The 17,662-nt window shown below is 41.2% G+C and overlaps 1 protein-coding gene across 1 annotated transcript in view; it reads right to left on the reverse strand.

The window, feature by feature from the left end:
• Positions 1–17,662, reverse strand: part of SMC5 (structural maintenance of chromosomes 5) — a 193,865-nt gene that overhangs the window by 89,138 nt on the left and 87,065 nt on the right. Inside the window, exons 16-17 of the mRNA XM_082243764.1 lie at positions 10,003–10,126; positions 3,622–3,744 (exon numbers count right to left, since the gene is read on the reverse strand). Of these exons, the coding sequence (XP_082099890.1) occupies positions 3,622–3,744; positions 10,003–10,126 (247 nt within the window). The remainder of the gene's footprint in view (positions 1–3,621; positions 3,745–10,002; positions 10,127–17,662) is intronic.

The raw sequence follows: 17,662 nt of genomic DNA on the forward strand, positions 1-17,662 counted from the left end.
CTCCCTTTCTCTTGCACCCTTTGGAATGCCGGCTTTGTCTGTAACAAACTCACCTCTCTTCATAACCTCTTTATCGCCAATGAATTTAATCTACTCACCATTACCGAAACCTGGCTTCATGAATCCGACACTGCATCTTCTGCTGCCCAATCCCATGGTGGTCTTCTCTGGACTCACTCCCCTAGACCCAGTGGACACAAAGGAGGGGGTGTCGGAATCCTTCTAGTCCCATATAGCACCTTTCAGGTACTTCGCCCACCTCCCTGTCACTCTTCTCATTTGAGGCAAACTGCATTCGTCTTTTCTCTCCAGTTTCTCTAAGGATAGCTGTGATCTACCGGTCCCCGGACCAGTATCAACCTTTCTTGATGTCTTCTCTGCCTGGCTACCCTACTTTCTCTCTTCTGAAATCCCCACAATCATTCGGTGACTTCAAGATCCCTATTAATACTAACACTCCTGCCACTTCCAAACTTCTCCATCTAACCTCCTCATTTGACTTGAAGCAATAGATACATGCTTCTACTCACTCTGAAGGCAATACCCTTGACCTTGTTTTCTCCCATCTATGCACTCAATGCAATCTCTCCAACTATCCTTTCCCTCTCTCTGATCACTACCTTATTCATTTCACTCTCTCCCTCTCTTCCACCTCCTCTCCCTCCAACCACCTAACATTTACCAGTTGAAACCTATGCCATCTAACCCCTGCTCTTCTTTACTCTGCTACCGAACACCTCTATGACAAAATCTCACCCCTGTCCTGCACCAGCCTAGCCACTTGTCTACAAGAATTCACTTTTAGCCTCCCTAGACACACTGGCCCCCCTAACTACACACAGAATCAGGCCCGGACCCCTTCAACCATGGCAAACAGATGGCACTGGAAGTCTGAAAAAAACATAGCCATATGCTCTCGACCACCTGTGGCCTAAGACTAGGTCTCACAAAGATTTCAACCAATATAAAATCGGCCCTCCAAAATTACAATTCCGCACTGCCAAGAAGACCTATTTTATCACTCTCCTTAACAATTTATCATCCCATCCCCGTTAACTCTTCTCTACTTCGTCCTCCACTGCCTCCACCCACTAACTTACTCACTGCCCAGGATATCACCAAACACTTCAAACAGAAGATTGATTTGTGAGTAAATGTCTGCTGTTCAGATATCCTCCACACTTTACAGTTCTTGCGCACAGGTACAATCATTACTTCCCTCATTCAAGCCCCACCACTATAGACGAGGTTGCTATACTACTTGCTAACCACCTGCCCTCTGGATCCTGTTCCCTTGCAAATGCAAAACACTATTGGTTACCAATCTAGATAATGCTAGATAGAGCAAGGCAATAAATAGTCAAATCTTGATAGAAGAGTCTAATGAAAAAAAAAATGGATTTGGATTAAAGAGGGAAAAAAAAGTAGTTCAATGGAAGCGATTTCAATTGTTTTTTCAAAAAAGGTGCTGTATCAAGGCATCCTGAGATCTCTGCAAATGTTTTGGTTTAATTAGAGCAGCAATGTCAAACTGGTAATCTTTGGGCCACAAGGGCCCTTCTCATTCCTTTGACCCTCAACTGGTTTAAGAATTTAAATTAAATTACGCCCCAGCTGTTCTGTTGATAAAAAGCTACATTTCCTCACATAATTTTCCAGCTCAGCACTTAGGAGTACATTTAAAGGTCAGTTTCTCCAGAATAAAATGTTAACTTGCACTTGTTATGAAAATGTTACGTACTAGTCATTTTCTGGAATTAAGTAGGTGCCCCACAGCAAATATAACATAGCTGCTTCAAGACTGATTCAACTCAGTTTGTTCCACATTTCCGGGATCAAAGAAAGAAATTCTACAAAAAACGTTTAGGTAATCTCTCGTCTTCAACTCATAAGAACATACTAATAATTTGTTAGTAAATGCATTTATTATCCTGTAGCCCACACACCTCAACCATACCAATTTCAGTTGAATATATGGAGATCATAAGTAGGGCTGAAACAACTAATCGACTAAATCGATAATAATCGATAATTACAATCGTTGTCAACGATTGTCATTATCGATTAGTTGCTCCGTCGATTAGTTGTGCTGCATTGTGAACTTTCCCCGCTTGTAAGCGAGCTGTCTGCAGTGTGAAGCCGACGGCTATCTCTCTCTCTCACAGCTCTGCACTTCCGTGACTTCCCCCCTCCTCCCCCCTCCCTTCTCCTCCCTCCTCCCCCCTCCCTTCCCCTCCCTCCTCCTTTCCTCTCTGCCTTTCCTCTCCGCCCTCTTGCTGATGTCGGTGAGGGAGTGAGTCAGATCGAGGGGAGGCAGAAAAGAGCACAGAAGCAGCAGAAGTTAACGTGAGTGCCGAGATTAGAGCTACAGTGTCCTGTCCATGCAATGCAGCTTGCAAAAAATATAATAAAAGCTTCTCCAGATAAGAGTTAATATTCCTTATAAAGTGCAATATTATAATAGAAAAATAAGTGATTAAAAACGTCCATATAGCACATATAGGGGGTCTTTCTATGCTGCCTATTTCATATCTATGGCTGACATGGATGTTTTTATTCACTTATTTTTCTATTATAATATTGCACCTTATAAGGAATATTAACTCTTTTATCTAGATAAGCATTTATTATATTATTTACAGTATATAGGAGCTTAATTAAGAAGAAAAAAAAAAAAAAGTTTTGGTATAAGTCCCGGTTCACATTTGTGCGATGCGGGAAGGCTGCCAATATGCAGCGTGTTCCCGCATCGCATCCACACAAGAGGCAGTTCACACTGCCATATGCGATACGCAGGGGGTGTCAATTAAATGTTAACGAAACCCCCAGTTTGATCGCATATCGCAGTGCGATCTGACAGTTCGCACAGGATCGGATCGCACAAGTGTGAACCACTGTGCGATCCGATTCTGAGGCGGCTCAAAAAATGCCTCATGTGCGAGTTTGCTGCGGATGCGCTGCGAATTCAGCCATACAAAGTGTATGGCTGAACTCGCATCCGCACAGGAGATCGCATGTAATTTAGGAGCAGTGCGCTCCGAATTACATGCGATCTCGCAAACCGCACAAGTGTGAACCGGCACTAAGTGCTGGTTCACACTACTGCGGGTGCGCTGATTCGCACTGCACCCGCACAAAAGTCGCACATGACCCTTTTTTTCAGCCGCATCAGGATCGGATCGCGCAGTGGTTCACACTTGTGCGATCCGATCCTGTGCGAACTGTCAGATCGCACTGCGATATGCAATCAAACTGGGGGTGTCGTTAACATTTAATTGACACCCCTGCGTATCGCATATGGCAGTGTGAACTGCCTCTTGTGCGGATGCGATGCGGGAACAGGCTGCGAATACGCAGCCTTCCAGCATCGCACAAGTGTGAACCGGCACTTACACTCTGTTTGCTCATTATTATTTTAAATAAATGAAAAAAAAGGCATATTGAGTTTTTTTTTATTATTTTATCCGATTAATCGAAAAAATAATTGGCAACTAATCGATTATTAAAATAATCGTTAGTTGCAGCCCTAATCATAAGCACCAATAGCTGTGACTTCTCAAAGCTAGAATTAAAAAAAAAAGGCATGGAATTCTGCAAATATATGTTGCCTTAAACATTTACCTCAAGCTCCTTCATCCTGGAAATAGCCTCTTTGTATTCAGTTTCAAGCCTTTGGTTCTCCCACAAGATGGTCATGCTGTGCAGGGATAGGTCAAATTTTTCTTTACTTAGCTGTACACATTTCTAGAGGGAAGAAAATGATAATAATGTTAGGTCATGCGGAATTTAAAGTGAACCTGTAATAATGCACTTTAAAGTGAGAAGCTCTCACAGACCTCTATAGATGATGCTGAATTGCTCATTAATTCTGCATTTTAATTTCTAATAACACAGAGCAGGTGTTCAGGGAGGGAGGTAGCAGGATACTGACTGACTTTGAAGACCATAGTGTTGCTGTAAACTTTAAAGAATTTTCCATATTGCCTGCAGCTACAGGCTTGTTTTATGGTTTCTAAATATGTGTAAATATTTGAATTCCCAGAGCTTGCCAAAAGTTTAACTTTTGGGTCACCATTTCCTAATCAGAATTGTGTTGTTTCTAGGTTTAGCGATTTAATTCAAGAAAACATTTATTTTTACTGCTACAGGGCGGCCGATCTATATACACATCACTTTGCCCTGCCTTCCACCAAGGGGGCAAGAACATGCATGTGTTTACTCACAGCAGAAGCCGATCTGCCGGTGTCAGGCAATGGATGATCGTCGGCACCCACCGATCGCCAGCAGAGACACCGAGAACTGAGTTATGCAAACAAGGCAGAGCTCCATTCTGTAAGGGGGAAAGTGATGGATTGTGTGTCCCTGCAAAGCAGGGAATAAAATCCACCACATCACTTATTAAAAGCAGAACACAGTTTGATCGCCCTAGATGTTTAACACCCTTCCTAGCCAGTGTCATTAGTACAGTGACAGTGCATATTTTTAGCACTGATCACTTTATTAGTGTCACTAGTTCCAACAAAGTGTCAAAAGTGTCAGATTAGCTAATAAAGGAATTAGTTCGCAGGATATGTAGTAGGCCTTTAAACAATAGGGGTACACTATCAGAGATGCAGCCACTAAACCATAGCAATGCTATGTAAGTAATAATTAAGGATTGAAATAAGCGCAATATTTGTATGATTATTTGCAGATTAGCACAAACACATATTATATATGTAGTAGTATCATTATACAACTTAATTGTTGCTATTTATATATTTATTGCACCTTAATTCAGCACATTTTCAGCACTAGCACTTTTTTTGGTCAGTTCACATATGAGTTTTAATCACTCCACAATACAAGTCTAGCACTTCAATATTTAATAACCATCACTACAAAGATTTTTTGGATCAGAATTTATAGTTAAATAGGAGTACATATTACAGATATTGCGCTAATTTCAATCCTTAATTAAAAGTGTCAGATTGTCCACCGCAATATTGCAGTCCCGCTATAAAGACACTGATCACCACCATTACTAGCATAAAAATAAATAAATAAAAATTCCAGTATATAGACCATAGTTTGTAGACGCTATAACTTTTGTGGAAACCAATATTCAATATACGTTTTTATAACAAAAAGCAGAAAATATCTTTTTTTTTTTCCATAATTTTTGATCTTTTGTGTATAGCGTAAAAAAGAAAAAAAAAAAAACTGCAGTGGTAAACAAATACCACCAAAAGAAAGCTCTATTTGTGGGGAAAAATTACATATATTTTATTTGGGTACAGTGTTGCATGACCGCGCAAATCTCAGTTAAAATACCGCAGTATCCCAAAAATAGCTGAGTTATGAAGGGGGGTAAATCTTCCGGAGGTCAAGTGGTTAATCAAATACTGTAGTTTTAATTACGTTTAATAGGCATTGCAAAAAAAACAAAAAGCATACACAAACAAATCTCACTGGCCTCCCACCCATCCCATTTCTTATAAAAGGAATTAGCATTGAGTTCACAAACTTCTCTGACTCAGACATTAACAATACATAGAGATATTCATTATTGCAAAACACATATTTGATTAATAAAGAAGATAAAAATAAAATACAAGCTTTGTGAAATAAAGCGGTATAGGAGAACACGTGCTCTGCTGCAATCAGGAAATGATTTTATAATTTGACTATAAAAAGCGTGCCTGTTCATTGAACAGGCTAATTACGAATGTGTGTTGGTTCTCTGATAGCAATTACAAGAATGTGTGGGGTTCTCTGATAGCAACTACAAGAAAGTGTGGGGGTGCAGTGGCAGGGAGTGTAAGAATAGGTGTGGATACAGCATTATCAAGTATAAAATGCACATCAGGGGCAGTGCCAGTGAGTACAAGGAAGGGCATCCAGTGCAGTAGCAGCGAGAGTATGTCAGATGCATGAGTCCATGTTTGTGCACTGGCATCCAGTGCAAGGATGTGCATCCGTGCAGGTGGTGGGGGGGGGGGGGCAGCAGCAGCAAGCTGGGTCAGGAACGTTGGTGCAGTGGTGCCAAAGGGGTTTGCATACACATGCAAGAGTTGAGAGGAAGAGTTAGTCTTGGCACTCCTCTCCCCTCTTTGCCTGCAGCAAGTATACATAGTATGAAAGCACACTGTACATTATTAAAAGAGCAGAGGAACACCAGTACAAAGCTATCCATTAAAAAAAAAAAAAAAAAAACTAGGTTGGCCACTACAGTTAATATACTACCCATGAATGGATGAGCATGCAAGCAGCATTGGCGCTACCGGTGGGAATCTTTCCTGATCCCTCCCCACTCCCATAGTATGTATGTTTTGGGCTAGCCCAGAGTAAGTGGCAGTGATAATCTATAAATGCACAGTAGGTCACATTGTTTGAGGCTTTTGCTACTGCACATGTGCAGTGTTGTCTGTGATGTCAGCACATATGGTGGTGGGATTCAGAGCAAGAGCAGTAGCAACCTTAGAGATATTACAGCGCATGGGAGGTTTACCACCACTAAATGACGATGTCAGAAAATTGCAAAGTAGTGACTGCTCTGTACTGACACTGCTACACATGCATGGTAACTTGCTGCTATATGCGAGTGAGTGCATTCTGACTGAAGGTCAATATTTCATCTGCGTGGCTGTAATAGAAAAGCAATAATCTGTGCTCGTATTAATGACACTTAATGAAACAATACTGAGCATGTGTGGCCACAATAAAAGTGTCATTGTGTGAACTCGTCTTAGTGACGCAACCACCAAGTCATATGCAATATAACCCAGACATGATCTTGAAGATATCTAGGGTTATTATTTAGAAATTAAACATTTTGAAACTAAACATTATCAGCCTCTAACCAATGAATGTAATGCTAATTCTATATTATTACTAAAATCTGCATTAGAACATGAAACTAAGACTGGCCATAGACAAGTCCTGCTGGTTGAGCGAAAAAAAAGGACTTGATTCCCCCATCCACATGAAGGATGAAGGAATTACTACCACTGAGCATTTTTATTCCGACAGCTGTTAGATTTCTCCACCATCCAAATACACATCAGCACCGCCGGTCATAGCTGGCAGCACTGATCTAAAGAATATTTCCCAACAGGCTATATCGATAGATCAACTTGTGTACAACCAGCCAGCTCATACAAGGATCAAAAATTAGGCTGGTCCCTGTTGAAGTGGCCAAATTTCAATCCATGTATGGCTGGCCTTCGAAAGAAACAAAACCATAGGATGATGTGCAGTGTAACACTGGAACAATGATTTCAGATCCAGTCAAATAAACAACTTATTTTGTGTACATGGACCTTTCTTTATTAAATCGCTTAAAAAAAAAAAAAATAAATAAGAAAGGAAAAAACGTGAAGGTGGTGTTCCACTGCGGTAGGCAGTACACCAGGGAAAGGAAAGAAAAAACCTCTCTTGTCTCACTGGCAGCAATAAAGCAGTGCACCAGGGAAGCTGATGGTGCCACATCATGTATGTCTGTCCAATTGTCCCATCATTTTAAACATTTCTAAAAGGCAGCCTCTATGCTAGAGGATTGTTTTACATTCTCCAATTAAAGTCAAAGTGACAAGATTTTTCTAGAGTATAAAAGTAGGTGGCTTATGGGATAGCCATTTTTGTACTATACGTTTAGCTGAGCTAAAAAAGGAGTTATGAAAATGTAAGTGTGAGATGAACAATTTTTCTGATCCAATAGTCCCAGAAGACGTATCCATAGGTCTAGGGCCATATTTACCTGGAAAGCACTAGCCACTGCATGCAACACATCCCTCCATTAACTAAATACATTTAGGATATCTTAAAAATACAACCCCGATACCAAAAAAGTAGGGATACTGAGGAAAAAAAGTATATCTGAAAGACAGCAACAAGAACCTGGTCAGCAGTAAGAAAGCCAGGGGTTCCAAACTCTCTCAAATAGGGTTTATCTCGTAAGACACTCACAATATTTTCGTTGAGCATGATCCAAGTGAGCTTGCGCTTCATCAAAGCCAAATCAACCGCTGGACTTTTCCAAGCTGTTCCTATTGCAATTTTGGCCACTAAAAACAAAGTTGATCAAAATCTGTGTGTCTCTGGATATTTTCAACTGGTGCATTCATTAATACAGACTGAGCATCTTTGGTAATATTAACCAAGGTGACAGAGTGTATAAGGGAGTGGCGATGTATCCAAAAGTGATAGACCTTATGACAAGTCCACCACATATGGAGGGCCATTTCCACCAGGCCACAGCCCCAGAAGCAAGAGGACAAGGATACTGTGACGGGAGTCACTTTGGGCGCGGGGTGACCAGGAAACTGGGGGGGCACTGGGGATATGGTTTGGATGGCTCCAAATGGGACAGTGATATTCAGGAATGATGTCTCTCTTGAAATATGAAGATTTTATTCCCTGTACATTGTGAGGTCCATGACCAGGAAGTACAACTCCTAATATGGGCATTCCAAGAAGTTCAATGTGGAGACAGACTGTCTATTGCTTAACGATGTTGCTTTTGTCTGAATAAGTAAATTGTGATATTCTTGTCTGAGGTGGCTTTCCATTCACCTACTGTTACGTGTGCTAATGAACTCACTTGTTGTCTGCTAAGGGATGTATTGACACTCAGAGTAATGTGTATTGGGGGCTCATTATGTAACCATTGTGTGATGTTGGGGGCTGGATTTGGGTCATTGTTCATGTAGCGACTGCATTACTTCTAACGTGTATATAAAGCGTGTATTCCTTTTCAATAAACAGTCTGATTCCTGCTTGACCCTCGATACAGAGCCATGTCTTGTACTTGGGGGGGGGGGGGGGGGGGATTATTCGTATGGGTTTCTTGTTCGGCTGAGTGGAGTGTCCGCTAGCTGCCTTTGTGTTCTGGAATGAAATGTCCTAAACGACTGTAACCCCTTTCATACCCGGGGTGTCGTTACAGATACATTGTGTCTGAATACATTTCGGAAAGGCGCTTCAGGACCAAGTACCATTTAATGTATACTTTTGTATCCAGCCTCGACCAATGCTACATTGTACACAGGTTTTCACAGATTGGTGAACCTCTGCCCCTCTTTACTTTTGAGACACTCTGACTCTCTAAGATGCTCTTTTTATACCCAGTCACGTTATTGACCTGTTGTCAATTAACCTAATTAGGTGCAAAATGTTCTTCCAGCTCTTTCTTCTTAGTTCTGCTTACTTCAGCCAGCTTTTTGTTGCCCTGTGCCAACAATTTTGGTACATGTTGCTGTTGATTTCAAATTTACCTAATTTTTCTCTTAAAATTGTATATTTTCTCACTTTTCTATTGTGAATAAAATATGGTATTATGAGATTTGCAAATCATTGCATTCTGTTTTTACACAGATTGTACACAGCATACAAACTGTTTTGGAATTGGGGTTGTAGATCATCAGAGCTTTCTCCACACCTTTAGGAGTGCATAATGGATTGAGTATAGTGTGTTCAGAGAAGGAGCTGCTATAACCAAGTTCTTGTGGTTGTCTCTTCCAGGGGGTGTTCTGTATACAGAAAATTACAGTGCTGCAGATAAGACATTTTTAATACTATTCACTTACAATATGACTTGAGTCGCAATTGTATTTGCTATAATATTATTTTTTCAATTTGCTATTTTTTCCCCCTCAAAAGTGGAGTTATCCTTTAAGGAGAGGGTGGAGTTATATGTTTAGGCCCTAGGAGCAGCCCTAGAAAATGTTTTTTCCAGTGTTCAGTCACCTGAAGATAACAGCATACCAGTCATGTGTCCTGTACTGTATAACTAAGATAAGAATGTACCTTGTGAAAAGTACAGTGAGGACAATGGAACATAAAACATACAAATCCCTGGAGACATTTAAATATATAACCAAAGCAACATGAAAAATAAATGTGGCAACAACTATAGAATTTGAGGGCTCTGCTTTGACTTTACAAATGCAAGGTTTGTTTAGAACAACTGATTACTCACACTAAATATATACTAACCCAATCACTAAAAACATGAGATCTTACCATAACTAATCTGGTGAATTCAGTAACAAGTTTTGCTTTCTGGAGATTAACTTCTCTCATTTTGGCATTAGCTTGTTCTTCAGCATCTTCCAAATTATTATTCTCTTGCTCCAACTGTTTCAAGCTAAAATCAATGTAGAAATATCTTTTATTCGCCAATGTAAGTTATTTAGGATGCAGTCTTTTGGGGGAAAAAACAGTACAAGACTGCTGAAGTGAAAGGCTAAATTCATCTTTGAAACACATTACACGCTGCACCCATAAATAAGGTGCAAAATGTAATATGTCCCAGCACCCCCTTACCCCTGTGTCCCCCCCCCCCCCCCTTCACTGTGACAGCGGATGAGGATGTTACAGCTGAGGAGCACCCTTGTAGTCCACTGACACTTCCTTCAGCTTTCTAAACAGAAAGCACATACAGAGGTTTTGGCAGAGAGTTGGAGGACATTTCTGCAGGAGCCTGACATTGCACCCAGAATCCACTGAAAACGGGTGCAATGCTTTGCAGGCTCCTGTAGGTCAAAAATAAATGCACATTTGTTTCTGCAAAAATATGGGTATTTATTATTTTTTCCTGAAAGATGAGCTTAATATGTTAAAAACAAAAAAAAAAAAAAAAAAGTAAATCATTACGGTAAAAAAAAACTAGACATATGGCATTCAATTCTTTGTATCTATCATTGCAGCAATTCATTTAAATGGCAAGGAAGCAGTATTCAGAAATCAGTCTGTGCACATCCATAAAAAAATGCAAATCAAGTATATGACATGTTTTACTATACGTGTTCCTCCCTGAGTAGCTTAGGGAGGAACACTATCAACTATATGATACACTATCAACTGCTGCAGTCATCTATAGTGTTGAATGCATTGGTAATTGTTCTTGGATATTACAGGTGGGTTTTAGCTTACAGTATACTACACTTTATCACATTCAGTTTAAAGAACTACTCCATCTCGACGTGGCTCAACAAAGTTATGTGTGTTAACATGTTGGAAGATTTGGTCCTCAGTGTCCTGCAAAAGCTGGAGCAGTATACGAAAAAGTGGTTCTACTGGAACATGTTCATCTACTCTGACGAGAGCAAGTCCCTTCTAATTGCCTGTTTTGGGGACTAAATTCTCTCAGCCTTCACTTTGTCGGTACGTTTCCCAGCATGTTCTTCCTTATCTCGCCTCCCCCCCCCCCCCCTTTTTTTCTCCCTATCCTTCTCCACCTCCCCCCTTACTCTTTCTTCTTATCCTGTCCCTTCTCCCTCTTCAAAAATCAGAAAATTGGGTGTCCATTTAAGCTAGTAATAGCCGACTCCAAATATGAAAACACCTATCTTATTGGCATACGTTATGTGATACTCATTTATTATTCTTGCACTTTGTACCTCATGTACATTGTTTTTTGCTTTGTTCTTTGTTTTCTATGTGTCTTTATCTAATTTGGCACTTAACTTGTTATGAAACGTTGCTGATATTTACTCATGTACTGCTTTGTTGGATTCTTATTTGGATAAATAAAGAACTCCAAAAACATGAAATACATTGCTTGATCCTGCTGTAAATATGTGTAAATTTGTGTAATCAGGCAGAGGAAATTAACACAAAGGGGTGAGACTTCTGTCCATTTATGAAATCCAAGAAAAGGATGGTATGACAAGTACATGTACAACAATTCTTGTTTTAGCCTCTAAGCACACTCCTGGCAGCACTTTTGAACCTTTTTTTCTGCCTCTAGAAGCAAATAGTGTTATCCTTCTTTCTCTGCACACTATTTTAGTCTAGAAGTAAATTTTAGGCTTCAAAAAATAAATAAATAAAAAAAACGCTGAACAATTCTAAACTCTGCTAAATGCTGATAGCCACTGCTAGGAGCGAGTTTCCAGCATTTATTCCCCCTTACCGGGCGACTGCCAGCGTCCTTAACAGGGAGAGGCCAGCAAGTAGGCCGCTGCATCCTTAACAACAGATGACTCAGCTGTCAATGGGGTTCCCACTGACAGCTGAGTGTAAACAAAAGAATTGCCAGCAATTACTTGAGAAAACAAACACCCCCCCCCCCCAATCCATACTGGTGTGGATGTTAAGGGGAACCTCACGCCAAAATAATAATAAAAATAAAAAAAAGTGGTGGTGGGGGGGGGGGGGGGGGGACATGGCAGGCCAGAAATGTGTGTGTGGGGGAGGGGTGCCCTACACCATTTTTTTTTATTTATTTATTTATTTTTTCATTCTGGCATTGGGTTCCCCTTAAAATCCCTAACAGACTCAAAGGTCCTGGTATTGGTTGGGGGGACACCCACGCTGTCTTTTTTTCTCAAGTTTTAATTGCTGGCAATTCCTTTTTTTGATTACCAGCCCACTCCTTAAAGTGGTTGTAAAGGCAGAATGTTTGCATTAAGATAAAAAAAATCTTCTGTGTGCAGCAGCCCCCCTCATACTTACCTGAGCCCCATCTCTATCCAGCAATGTGCACGATTGCCTCGGCCCTCCAGAACTCGCCCTCCTGATTGGCTGAGACACAGCAGCGGCTCCATTAACTCCTGCTACTGTCAAAGACAGTTAGCCAACCAGGAGAAAGAGGGGGATGGGGCCCGGTTGCGGCTCCATTTCTGAATAGATACACAGAGCTGTGGCTTGGCTCAGGTGCCCCTATAGCAAGCTGGTTGCTGTAGGGGGAACTCAACAGGAGGGAGGGGCCAAGAGAGCTGAAGAGAAATCCAAGAAGAAGAGGTTCTAGGCTGCTCTGTGCAAAACAAACTGCAGAGAGCAGGTAAGTAGGAAATGTTTGTAATTTTTAAAGAAAAAAATAACCAGACTTTACAATCACTTTAACAACCAGCTTACACTGCTAAATGTTGTTAAAACGCCGGCACAAAATTAATACAAAACAAACATTGGGCATTTTTTATCCACCGTTTTTCTGTAGTTTTTTTCAGCTCCTAGTGTGCATGAATCCCTAAACCTTTGTTCAAACGGTCCAACTGAGGGGAGAGAAACACAGCAAAACTATGCTAAAAGTCCCAAACAAAAGAGCTGGAGATGGTCTGCAGTTCAAAGAACCACCTGAAGGACCTTAAACCAAAAGATGGCATCAGATACAGCCTGAACATTAATCTGGTAGAACTTGGAGAACGTCCAAATAAAAAAGACTTGTTGGCAGTCTTGCAAAACTGGGAGACAGTAGCCTGGTGCCAAAATGCCCAAGATGTACTCAAACCTAGTATGCCTTGACAAGAAACAGTGGACCCCATCCTTTAACTAAACATGAATAATGGTCTGTCTAAGCCACCTCAAGACGATGTGGCAAGAAGCTGCAGTTCCCTTACGAGGACCATCCAGAAAAGCAAAAAAGGGGGATCAGTCTTTCTGAAGGAGGCAGCAGCTAAGATATAGACTCTTGTAGCCTGAACTACACCCAGACAATAGGGTATTCTCCTTTTGATGAACCTAGAGCCAGACATAGAGATGAACGATTTTCGGGTTGAGGTAAAAGACCAATACTAGCTTAGACGAGAAGACCATATTGGGCCTAAACATCCCCAGAACCAGAAAAAAAAGCTTAGGATAAGGTTGCCAGCTCAGACACTCTCCTTGCTGAGGTAATGGCTGCATAAAACATCACTTTGTGGGTAAATGTAGAGGGTACTTTTTCTAACAGTTTCAATTGGTAGTTTTTGAAGTGCAGAGTACACCAGATTTAGATCCCACAGAGTCATAGGGGAAGCTATATAGGAGACTTAAGCTTATCACAGAGATTCGAACGATGTATGGGAAGGCTAAATGTACCCAAGTTGATTGATCGATCAACTTGGGTACAACCACCATGTCAGATTTTTCATGTGATAATGGCCAGTGGCAGAAACAGCTCCCCCCCCCCCTCAAACAATTGCAAGAAAGAAAGTCACACCATCTATGGCCGGCATTATACAATGAGACACCGCTGGTCTCTAAAACAGGCAAGCAGCAGCAAAGACCTAACCCTTGATGCTGCTGAGAGCCAAAAGCTGCTTCAGGTGTAGAAAGGAGAGGATTTCGCACATGGAAAATATCCTAGGGTGGAAGCCCTGAGACTTGCACCAGGAGAAGCCTTTTATGCCCAGTGAAACTCTGCACAAGCAAAAAACTATATAATATTGTGTACCACTTAGGGAGTCACACTCACAATTACCCGAATACACAATAATCAAAAGACAAAAAAAATAGATATGTTGCGCTATCCCTTTTATGATGAATTTTATAATATTGACCATCAATCTAAATCAGTGTTTCTCAGTGGTCCTTAGGGCACACTAACAGGCCAGATTTTAAGTATTACCTTGGGGAGATGCAGACTAGAATACTGCAATCACTGAGCAGCAAATTATATGATGCATTTCAGTTTTCTTGCAAACCTGGCCTGTTAGTGTGCCCTGAGGACCGGAGTTAAGAAACACTGCTCTAAATATCTTATTTTTCAAGATGGTATAGGTTTTAATATTCAGATTATCTCAAAAACACTTTAGTGGTTCGATGGTCACTTTTAACCACTTGACTTTCAAGCCATTTCTCTCATACATGTAAAAATCTGCATTTTTGTTTGCTAGAAAATTACTTTGAACCCCCAAACATTATATATTTTTAGGCAGAGGCCCTAGAGAATAAAATGGTGGATGTTGAAATTTTTTATGTTATACGATATTTTCGCAGCGGTTTTTTAAAACGCACATTTTTTTGAAAAAATAATCATTGATTTTAGTGAACACAAACATAATCTATCATTTTTGTTAAAATCCAAAAGATGTTACTCCACATAAATAGATACCGAACATGTCATGCTTTAAAATTGGGCATGCCCGTGTAATGGCGAAAAACTATGGTACATTAAATTGTCCATAGCTATTGCTTTAAAAGCCTTAACAGGTTACAACATTTAGAGTAAAGCCCCGTACACACGTACCGATTGTCGGCCGTAAATATTCGGCCGCCGACCGATTGTAGGCTTGTTAGTATGATGCTTCCGACAGCGCATTTTCGGCCGAACAGAATCTGTCGTGCAGACTTTAAAATATTTGTTGGCCGTCACCAGAACGGCCGATTGTTCGCCAGTCAGTACAGATTTCGGCCAACAAACAGCAGATTAGCAAGACTGGGCATGCTCAGAAAAGAAAAAACACAGGGAAAGTCAACCATCACATGACATCACTTCTGCAGTCGGCTGTTGTTGGCCGACAAAATTCGTGTGCAGTCTTTTGCAGTTTTCAACAGACACGACAGCCCTAGACAAAAGACGGCCGATCGCTCGGCCGACGATCGGTACGTGTGTACAGGGCTTTACACAGGAGGTCTGGTGCTAGCCTTATGGCTCTCACTCTGACAATCACAGTGATATCTCACACGTGTGGTGTGAGATATGTGCAAGTTCACTTTTGTGAGCACAGGGGTACGGAGTGCTTTAAAACAAACATTTTTTATTTTTTTAAATGTTATTTATTTTAAAACATTTTTACACTGTTTCTTGCTATCACAAGACTTTTTTGGAGGCCTCCAAAGCATTTGATCAAACCGAGATCAGTTTAGTCAGAGGTTTTTAAAAGCTGGTAACATCTTGTAAACAACAAACCGAAACCGGAAGTGACAAAATCCTCTTTGATTTCAGTTGTGACATCAGAGAAGGGGGGGCATCCATTTTTCTCAATAATCTATACAGCCGCTCGGGTCACTTTTACATTGTGCAGAATTACCAGCTGAAAAAAACTGTACCAAGATCATGGTTGTAGCTGCAACCGTGATCCCGGCATAACCACCTCAATACAAGACAGTACAGCATATTGAGGTGGTTAACCACTTTACCTCTGCTCACAGTAATATTACTGCGGCAGAGTGGCTCGTTATCGTCTGACGACGTAGTACTACGTCGTCAGACACTCCCCCTTCTGGGCGGCGCTTGCGCGCCGCCGGAGGCTCGCTCCCGCTGTTTTCATTCACAGCGGGAGTCGGGCCAGGGGAGGAGCAGCGGCGATCGCCGCTGCTCTTACCCGATCGTCGGGGATCGAGTCTGGAGATCCGCCCGCTGTGTGTAAACACAGTGGGCGGATCTCCATAGTGACAGGGAGTGACAGATCGGACTGTTCAGCATAGCTGGACATCCGATCTGTCCATGACTCACTCAGTCACCTCCCCCCCTACACGTCAGTAAGCACCAGGCATACATTAACCCCTCCCTCTCCAATAAAATTAACCCCTTCCCTGCCAGTGTCATTTTTACAGTAACAGTGCATATATATAGCACTGATTACTGCAGTAATGTCACTGGTACCCCCAAAAGTGTCAAAAATGTCAGTCAAGGGTCCGATCTGTCCGCCGCAATGTCGCAGTCCCGCAAAAAAAATCGCAGATCGCCGCCATTACGCGTTAAAAAAAAAAACACCAAAAATGACAGAAATCTTTCCCTTTGTTAGTAAACGCAATAACTTTTGCGCAAACCAATCAAAATACGCTTATTGCGATTTTTTTTACCAAACATAGGTAGCAGAAAACAAATTGGCCAAAAATTTTAAAAAAAATTGTTTTTTACATCTTTTTTGGGGAGAATTTCATATAAAAAAATGTTAAAAATATTGTTATTTTTTCAAAATAAATGCTCTTTTTTTGTTTATAGCGCAAAAAGTAAAAATCGCACAGGTGATCAAATACCACCAAAAGAAAGCTCTGTTTGTGGGAAAAAAAGGACGTAAATTTCGTTTGGGTACGGCGTCGCACGACCGCGCAATTGTCAGTTGAAGTCGCACAGCGCCGAATCGCAAAAAGTGGCCTGGACGGAAGACAGCAAAATCCTCCGGTGGTAAAGTGGTTAAAGGGGTAGTGCAACATATCTTTTTTCCATACCAAAACAAGTATGTCTTTCATGCGTGAAGATCTTGTGATAAGTAGGACTTCTAGCTTTAATCATTGCAGTAATCACTGATTGAGCAATACCCGTCTCTCAGAACTTCAGAGCTCTAAAACCATTCAGTCTAAGCCAGAAGCTGTGAAGCAGGATAGTAAATTGAAACAGAAGATTCGGGCAATCTGAAAGAGCCCATGAAGCATCCGACAGAAGTCTTATCAGATCACGCCTGCCTGGATCAATCCAGTGCAATGAGGATCACTGGAATTCTCTCTAACTCAGCAGATAAGAAAGAAGTTTCAGGGAGAGGTAAAGAAGATCAATGTATACTGATCCCACAGAGCCACCAAAGCATCTCACACCACAGACATGGGTCCTGGAGCATCTTCAGGTGTAGGGACTACTTCCCTGGGATCAGACACTACCAGCTGAGGAAGTCTGACTGCCAAGACAATGTCCATCCAGTCCTCTATTAGACAGCAATATAAGCTGACAGTATGTAACTTACTACCCGAACATTTAAGACTTTCTGTATCCCTCAATGGATGGGAACGAAATACATAATAGCAACTCCCAAGTAACTATTACAGAGTAGAAAAAATCCAGATTACAGATCCATGATACATTGTGAATAGACTGGCACTCCAAAAACGCAATGACTAAACTTCCCCACTGAGTAGGCAAAATATTTAATGGAAATATGTTACAGCAATGCACTAATTACCCAACTGCTTTTCTACATTCATTCTAACATAGCAGCACATTTGACTTGTGGAAAACAATACAGCCCTGCAGGAAGCT

The sequence above is a fragment of the Pelophylax lessonae genome (genome assembly GCF_965119305.1).
Source record: "Pelophylax lessonae genome assembly, chromosome: 1".
NCBI classification, from domain to species: Eukaryota; Metazoa; Chordata; class Amphibia; order Anura; family Ranidae; genus Pelophylax; species Pelophylax lessonae.